This window comes from Gymnoscopelus microlampas (assembly GCF_963454915.1).
Source record: "Gymnoscopelus microlampas genome assembly, chromosome: 13".
NCBI classification, from domain to species: domain Eukaryota; kingdom Metazoa; phylum Chordata; class Actinopteri; order Myctophiformes; family Myctophidae; genus Gymnoscopelus; species Gymnoscopelus microlampas.
This window is the reverse complement of record NC_139950.1, coordinates 20672540-20681956: the sequence shown is the minus strand read 5'-3', so window position 1 is coordinate 20681956 and position 9417 is coordinate 20672540. Positions and strand designations below refer to the sequence as shown.

Sequence of the window (9417 nt, the reverse complement as noted above, 5' to 3'; positions counted from 1 at the left end):
ATGTTTTGACATTTTAACCACTTTGAACCTGGCGTCCCTATTTTGCGAATGTCATCATTAGATCATTTTCACTTTCCAAAGAATTCAAAAGATGAAAAAAAAGATGTCACGATATTTCCATAAATGTCTGCGTATGATCTTAGTATAACCTCACTACGCGTCACATCGCGACAGGCGGATTAAGAGAACAGTGGTTAAGAGAACAATGTTGGTCTCAACTCAAGCGATTCAATAGCAAGTATGTTCCTGCAATGTTTGGGCTTGTTTTTGTCGCAAGCACTGAAGATGGTCTGTTGACCAAACATATTTGCACTAGCTCTATTTCTCTTTCACAAATAAGTCTCATTGTCCTTTTTTAAAGAAGAAATGCATTTCAGATTCCTCATCACATCACCACTAAAATCAATCAATGTTTAGCAACAGCCTTCACACTGCTAGCAAAGCATGTCCTCTTTGTCCTTCCTGCCCGTCTACTTTGTGGAATCACTATGCTCCTGGAGTGTAACACATTGGCAGTGATTGGGAAAAAGAGAGTGTGTGCGTGACTGCGTGTATGTGTGCCTGTGTGTGTGTGTGTGAGCGTGCACAACATGGTACTAAACAGTCTCCCTGAGAGGCAGGCTGGACAGTGTGTTCTTTTCCAGGTGAGTGGCTGGGTGACAGACACGAGAGCAGACAGGCTCTGGTCAGGGTCACAAGGTAACTGTCCCAGTCTCTTCACCTGTGTGCACACTGACAAGAGGGGATTCTGGGAATGAGCACGTCTGGACACATTAACTCACACTGCCCCCTCCTGTTATCCCCCGGGGTCCATGTGCCCCCTGGTGAGGAAAAAGTGTAAGGGTACAGAGCAGATGTGTTTATTCATAATGGGATTCAACAACAGAACACATTTGGGTCACGAATACAAGGATTTGCCTCAATAAATACTGACATGTTCCGCTTGCTTTTGTCTGGCTTTTTGTGTTTTGAAGGTCAGTGGTCAGGCAATGCATTTATTTAACACATATATACTAGGGCTGGCCAATTAATCGAGTCATCGAGATTTTAAAGAGTATGTAAATATTTATACATTTTATATCAACAAACCGACACAATTATAATCGACTAAATGGATTAGTCTGATCAGCCACTTTACCCTGTATTATACTTCGTAGAGTTTTACCATGTCGGCGTACAAAAATAGCTAAAGTAACCGATCTACAAGCTTGCGTGCAGTGTGCACGTTGTGAGCTTGTAGAGCTACAATCTTCACTATTTTATTTGTCATGTTTATAATTGTTCATTAATCGAGGCACAAGTTTGAAATAATCGTGGCATAGATTTGAAGTCATATCCCAGAGCCCTAATATATACTGCCTATTTCTGTAACAGCAATACAAGGCTGCCAGGAGATCAACTGAATTATTTGCTTTCCAGCATAAGAAGCATAGCTTACAATTAGCTCTTGTCACGTTTCACCCCAAATAAGATAGAAATGGCACTATTGATGATCACTTCTTGTGCACAGCGAGACACCCTGTTATTTTTGCCTCGAAATAGATCCAACGGGGCATTGATGACTGTTCCTCTCTGGGGAGTACTAGTGCCTATTCAGGCCGTGCCAACGCCCGCAGACAGAGAGGGGAGATCACATGAACATCAGTGATCCCTCTGGGGTGGTAGCTTTGGCTGCAGCTTAAAGGGTAATCAATGAAGGAAACATGAACCATGTCTATCCGTTATGAGCAGGGCACAACAAGATGCTTCTGGGAAAAGCGTGCGATAAACACACCTCCGAGAAGAGATAACTAATAAAAGGCTAATCTATACTTCATCGAATGCCCTCACGCCATACGACAAAAAACGGCATACCGGGAAAAAAAAGTCAGCAAGACGCAATTTTAGCATGCCAACTCTTAAGAAAAGCAAGAAACGGCCGATATAACATTGTGATGTAATTGCCTTTTCGTAGAAGTCTCGAGAGACCTGTTAAGCATAATAATTTAATGGCTATGTCAAACACCTGAGCAAATTGTTGAGCGGGGCAGCAGTGAAATGCAAGAGGAGCTCCCCAGACCTGAGCGTGCTGACTATGGAGATTCATCTGATTTAGCTGCGGGCACAGGCTACCTTCAATGTCCAAAGCTATTAGTGATTCCTGTACTACTAAAGCACAGCTCCAGGGCAACCATTTTCTTGCATTAATGTCCTCCCTCTACCACAGCGATTCAAAAGGCTTATTCTATGCCTCTGCCTACCTTAGCATGCTCCCTAAATAACTCAAGTCGGGGGCTTGAGGGAAGGGAGAGAAAAAGAGAGAAACATGCCACCTTGCTGGGTATGTTTCAAAGCAGAACGGTTTATTAAGAACAAGAATATCAAACAAGGAGGAGAAAAAATGCTCAGCTTCACAAAATTGTATTCGTCTCAATATGCAATCACTTAAAACTGGTTTCGGCAGCTTAGGAATCCCCCCCCCCCCCCCCACTTTATCTTATGCCCGTAGTTACAATTTCATGTTTTGTTTCGTTTCGTCGTCCCTCTCATTATGTAAATACAGATCTGCCCTGCTGCAACCACAGTCGACAGCAGAGTTATATTAAGAGGCTATTCAAAGGGGGCGTTTAAATGTCAAGTTCGTAAAGTGCTTCTGATCCCCTTTATTTGTCCTCATCACAGGTAAAATAACGTCTTCTTTAAGTCCTTTTTTTATGCGATCGGGGTCCCTTATTGCCAGTCAAAGGAACGCTTCACCAGCCTGTAGAAGGTGCGGTTGTGCTCTCGGAGGTAGGAGCGGAGCTGCTGCAACACGGTGCTGTTGACGGCCGGGTGAGGGCGGCCCTTGGACTCGTGCAGGCAGCGCTCTCTCCCGTCGCTCCGGATGCAGTAGAACCCCTTGGTCTGGTTGAAGTAGAAGTTGGACGACACTATCCTCGGGGGCAGGTTGAGGAAGCTCTCCACCTTCTGGAGCTCGGGCAGGGGGTCGCGGATCAACGTGTCCCCGTCCACGATGTGGATCTGCTCCAGGGGGAAGTGGCGCAGCCAGTTGCGCATGTGGACGTCGTACAGGCTCCTCTGGATGGCCTTGTAGCGCGTGTTGAGGGCGCCGTTGCGCACCAGCAGGTTCTCGATGGCCTGCACCGGCTTGTGGTTCTCCAGCCGGTTGAAGTACACCTGGGTGTAGTCGGAGATGACGCGCTCCGCCGGGTCGCGCAGGATCAGCAGGAGTTTAATGGAGGAGTTCATGGCACAGATGCGCTCCGGCGCCAGGGGAGACGTGAAGTAGCCTGGGGTTTTCTCCACCGTGATCTGGTCCGGGTAAGAGTAGGGCATCAGATCGCGGTACCAGTCGAAGCCCTTGGCGTAATTCTCATCCCAGTCGAAGAAGTGCACCTCGGTGGCGGCGGCGGCGACCTCTGGGTGGATGTCCAGCATCTCCAACAGGGCTCTCGTCCCCCCTTTACGCACCCCGATAATGATGCTGTGAGGGGCTCGCTTGCTTGTCCCCGGCGGTGGAGGCGAAGGTACTTCTCCAGAGGCGTTGGCTGATACCCCGGCACCGGGGTCCGCGCCAACGCTAGCCTGGACAAACTCGGGCGGGGCGGCGTACGTCTGGAGAACCAGGAGCAGGGCAGATACCAGGAAACAAGTCATGATGCACAGAGTGGAGAAGTGGGGAGACCAGAAGATGCCCGGGGTGGGGTGGTGTTTTTGCGACAGAGACGGAGAGAGAGAAGCAGAGAACTGAGAGCTTTTCTCTGTGGTTCAACTGTGGAGCAGATCTGTCTCTTTGTCAGGCACAGAGCTGGGAAGCACAGTCTTTGTTTGCCATTGAACCGGAGAACAGGGACGGGGAGACGGATTCAGCGCAGGTCCACAGCACATCTGTAGAAAACACAAACAAAAACAAAAGAAAAGACTTTCAGATTTCAAGAAATGCAGAGCACAGCGGAGAAGCGTCTACGCGTAACCCTGCCACAGCGCCTGACACAGCAATCCAGCCGTTATTGCAATGTACAGTACAGTATGTGTCAAGTTTTAAACGGATCATCTTCAATTTCAATTCATCTCTCTTACACAGTCTCCTTTTCTATCCCTTCTCTCTCTCTTACCCCAATCTGCTTTCTCCTCTCCTTTTCGATAATGTCACTTCACTTCCAATTGATAATGAAATTCCTCTGGTCTGAAAAACATTCAGCCAGACAGCTCATTAGAACGTGTGGCTGGAATATTCAAGTGTGGCGGAAAGCCAGGGGACGAGGCCTGAGCACTTCATCTTCCCTTACCAGGTCATAATCCTCACTTGAATCAATACACTTAACATCCGCCCTGGAACACTGAAATGAAGGCGTAAGGAGAGGCGTAAGGGCGAATTTGTTTGCAGGAAATCAGATGAGTTCCCACTTCTGGGTGACTTTGATTTCCTATACATGCCAAGAAAGATCGATATAGGGGTCATGCAATTCAGCAGATACAAGGAGCGGGATTAAGGGTATTAGATGAGACTTCTAGCATTGCCCAACTTCCCCCTCAAAATCGTGGGAAACATTATAATTCAACGGTACATTGTCTCGACCTTAAAAGGGAGTCATATTTTAAAGTTTAGATTAAGCTTTGCTTCTTTCTTTCACAGGGGCAGGCCCAGAGAGACTTCAGTTTCAGTATCACCATATACAACCCCCCTCCCCCTCCCAAGTGGAGTGAAAAGTATACATTTGAATAAATTTAAGTCCTTGGAAACTTTTGCTTTAAGGAGCAAACCAAGCTGAGAGGAGTGCTGCTTACATGGGGGTAGTCAAAACAACTGGGCTGGGATATGCAAACATGCAGCCAAACAGCAAAAACAAAGGTCATGGTTAGGTAATGTAAACAAACCAAGATGCTCCCTGTCAGAGAACTGACACGCACGTGTGCGAAAACACACACACACACACACACACACACACACACACACACACACACACACACACACACACACACACACACACACACACACACACACACACACACACACACACACACACACACACACACACACACACACACACACACACACACACACACACACACACACACACACACACACACACACACACACTTTGTGGAGTTTAGTTCAGGAGCTGGCTGAGCTTTAATTAGATCTAAATAAAAGAAAAAGATAACCATCTCCTTCTAATGCCTTTCTTCTCCCCTTCCCCTCTTAGTTATTTATTTCATATTTTACAATGATTTAATTAAATAGCTATTTGGCATGTTGATCTTTTAATGCAGTGAAATAGCGAGTGCATGATGTTGTGAACATTTCCCACTGCTATTTACCTCGTATGCACCTTCTGTGTATATTTCACACTCCCCGTGTTGATATGTGACCCATTTTTCTCTTTCTTTCTTTCTCTATGTCCTACCACCTTTCTTGAAACTGCAATGAAGACGCATACAATAGATAGGTATTCCTTGACACCATAGCTCTGCCAACACAATTCACTGTTGTTAGGCAATAGTTTCTGTTGTGTGACCTCAGACCAGAGTTGACCAGCGCAAGCGAGCGAGAGAGCGAGAGAGCGAGAGAGAGAGAAAGAGAGAAAGAGAGAAAGAGAGAAAGAGAGAAAGAGAGAAGAGAGAGAGAGAGAGAGAGAGAGAGAGAGAGAGAGAGAGAGAGAGAGAGAGAGATTACATATATTACATATATGGGTCAGTGGCAAAATTGGGTTGGCAATATGACAAATAAATAATATATCTTATTTAAATCTTATTTTAAAGGCATGTATCAGATTTCGTACATTTTGTAGTCAAGTTGGTTTCATGTCATTTGAAAAGACATTTGCACCATTTGTACAATGAAAGTGAGAGAGAGCACCTAAAATGAGTGACCCCGAATCTTATCATTACACATCCCTCAAAAGCCAAAAGATCAATATAAACTATAGTCCCCTCAGTCAACTGGTCCTGATGCTCAACAGTCTAGCATTAGACCCTCCTAAAACTACTAATAATCAGGATATTTCTTGACAAATCCAACCCAACCAAATTATCTATCAACAAAAAAGAAATCATGAAACCCATTTGATCAAAACAACAAAAGCCCATGGTAAACCTGAATGCTCCCTGGCTCTAAATAGACAGTACACCGTGGCTGAATATTTGACCATGGTGACTAATAAACTGAGAAACATCTTAACAATGCACAGACACAGAGTGCACATCGAGAAAGGCAGGCAAACCTGTCTGCCCAGAGAGGACAGGCTCTGCTCTCACTGCAGTCAAGCAGCGGTGGAGACAGAGCTTCACTTCTTGACCATGATGATACCCAGGTAATCCCTTACTTGTTGGGTGAGAAGGCTGAATGTTCAAGGTCAATAACAATGATCAACACTCGTCAAAAAGGTCTCAAATACTAACCAGTAAATGGTTAACTAGTATATGCCAAGCAAGGGTGGGTGAATTAGCGGAGTCCTGAATTGCCTCTGAGAGGCTGTTTACAAATGGCTGGACTACAGTACGCCCCGGCAAGCTTGTCTGAGCTGGGGATACCAGAGCCATAAGCCTCCATGGCCATCAGCCTGATTTATACTTCATTGTACGAAGGTGTCACATTTGACACACACACACACACACACACACACACACACACACACACACACACACACACACACACACACACACACACACACACACACACACACACACACACACACACACACACACACACACACACACACACACACACACACACACACACACACACACACACACACGTATATATTTCTATAAGTACAACTAAAGTAGCCTATAGGACTGTTGTGTATGCTGCTGCTATTGTTAGGCTGTTGTATATACAGTATTGACTTTATTGTATTCCCTTATTAGCCTACTGTCTTTTTTATGTGTTGTTTTGGTTTAGTGTTTTAATTATGCTGCTGCAATGTGTAAAGTCAGCAGTGTCAGTCAGTGGACACATCCACTGTCACAGCTAAATGCCCTGTGCATGTTTTTATCATCAGCCAGTATTTCAGTTCTACTGGTTGCTATGGAATCAGAGAGTGGGTGCATGAGGGGTGCATGATTTTACCTGTCAATTCCGCTTTTTGTTTGACATCAGTTCAAATGTGGTCACTGCCTCTTCACCAGAGCTACATGCCTCTTGGCATATTAGGATGAATGCATATTGTTCATTCCATTCCTCTTGCCATTTTCATTCAAATCTAAGCTACTGTTGCTAAAAACTGCTGGCAAAAAAACTAAAAGTACTGGTTGTAGCCTAGCTCTGGTCCATAGCGTTAGAAGGCGTTCTCCTCAACGCTATGGTACTTTCGATTCTTTCCCCTCCCACCACGGTAGTGCAGCCTCTCGTCTGTAGTAAAAATACAAAATACACTTTTTCTACCCAACAAAACAAAGACGGTTTTATGGAGTTGAAAGCCTACTCTACTTAGTGGGAACACTCTGAGCCCCCACCTCACGTCTAAAATACACTTGTTGGCCAGAAAAGAAAATATTTCACCGGAATGAAGAATCTGGTCAATAGGAAAATTCCATTGACCAGATCTGTAGAGGGCACTGTGGAGTAACCAAAAACATTTTTTCCTTCCGGTGAAATATTTTCTCAGATCAATCTCAGGATCTTGGCTCACAGGCTTTGCCTGTGTGAAAAAATGTCACTGACATGATACTGACCATAGAATAGACCCCAATCCTTTGGGGTGTTTTTTTTGTCACATTATATGTATATATGTATATATATGCACATAGGTGAAATTCATTACCCATCCTACAACAACTAGGAGCGGTGAACAGCCATTTGCTCAGAGAGTCAGTGCCCGGGGAGCAATTAGGGGTTAAGAGTCTTGCTCAGGGACAAACATCGACACATTGCTGGCCTGGCCTTGAATCGTACCTGGGACAACCAGGGGCTCTGGCTCCCCAGGCGTGCTCACTAACCACTCAGCTATGGCTGCCCCATAACCACAATTATGATACTGACCATGATACTGACAATGATACTATACTGACATGATACTGCCCATCATACTGACATGATACTGACATGATACTGACAATGATACTATACTGACATGATGTTGATCTCGAACTTAATAAACACGACGTTTATTCCTTATAGCTCAGTTTATTGAATAGTACAGGCAGTGGGACAAACAACAACCACACGTTCCCTCCATGTACATAATGTGAACCGCAGCGCTCACTGCGCATGCGTATATCCCCGTGTGGGTCATACCATAAAGTGTATAGTAGAGGGGCAACCTAAGTTAACAATCTCCCTCTTCTTTCTTTAAAAGAAAAAGAAATACATTCAGATATCCCATAAAACAAGTGCATTACAGAAAAGTGCATTTCAAAAGTAATTCAACAAAACAAATTACAATGCAATAAAATCTGTATGTCCCCCCTTTTTTTTTTTTTTTTTTTTTTTTTTTCAAAACAAAATATTTAAGCAGGATTCCAAAGTCCTTCACTGAATGCTTTCAAGAGCACTAGAGGTGATGCTCCTTTTTTTGTCAGACAGTCAGCGAGTTGGGCTTTTGTCACAGACCAGAGCACCTTTTTGATTTTCTTGTTCTGAATGAGCTCCTTGATTCCACTTATGTCCAAACGAAGTCTCTTCTCTGTGACCTGTTTTGTTGACTTAAGAGCATCGTACAGGGAGTGATTGTCAGTCACACAGACCAATGCGGGAGCATTTATTTCCACAGAACCAGTAGTGAGCTCAGAAAAGAGAGTGGCAAGGAATATTGCATTGTCTATTCCATCCGACATGGCAAGAGTCTCTCCCGCAAGGGTGCTCCGCACCACTCGTCTGATCCTCTTGGATTGCCAGCAAAGAGGAGAAAACATCCCCCTCTCCCCCATAAGGGTGATCAATGTCCCTCCTTGTGTACCCCCATCAGGCAAGTTTCCCAGTGAAGCATCGCTGAAAACAGTCAAGGTCAAAGCATCATTATCACCCAAATGTTGAAACTTCAGAGTAACTTTTTCAGCTTTAAGTTTACGGATTACCTTATTTGTATCATGGATGGACTGAACAGTAGCATTCTTTAGAACGGAAGCCAAAATACAAGCATCAAACATCACATCAGGTCTGGTCTGCTTTGCAACCCAAAGTATCTGTCCTATTTTTGATCTAAGCTGCTCCTTTTCTGTTTCACCAAGAGGTGAATCCCTTTGCATAGCACGTGCTGGTTGCATGTGGATGGGTTGCAAATTCTCAATATAGCTGTGCTGATGCATCTCTATTACACCCTTAACAGTGACAATATCCATTCCCACATAGCAGAAATTATCATGTTCCTCACGTCCCACATGGAACGCAGACCTCAGTTGAGAAATTACATTAGTTACAAAATGTTGTGAGCCAGCCCACAGAAAATCATCTACATGACATGCAAGTACACCTGTAATTTTGCACTGTTCATCTAG

General features: G+C 44.6%; 1 protein-coding gene across 1 annotated transcript in view; it reads right to left on the bottom strand.

The window, feature by feature from the left end:
* Window positions 1-2593: 2593 nt before the first annotated feature.
* hs3st1l1 (heparan sulfate (glucosamine) 3-O-sulfotransferase 1-like1) overlaps window positions 2594-9417 on the bottom strand; it is a 40931-nt gene continuing 34107 nt past the window's right edge. Inside the window, exon 2 of the mRNA XM_084076560.1 lies at window positions 2594-3867. Coding sequence (XP_083932686.1) covers window positions 2710-3636 — 927 coding nt within the window. The 5' untranslated portion in view covers window positions 3637-3867 and the 3' untranslated portion in view covers window positions 2594-2709. The remainder of the gene's footprint in view (window positions 3868-9417) is intronic.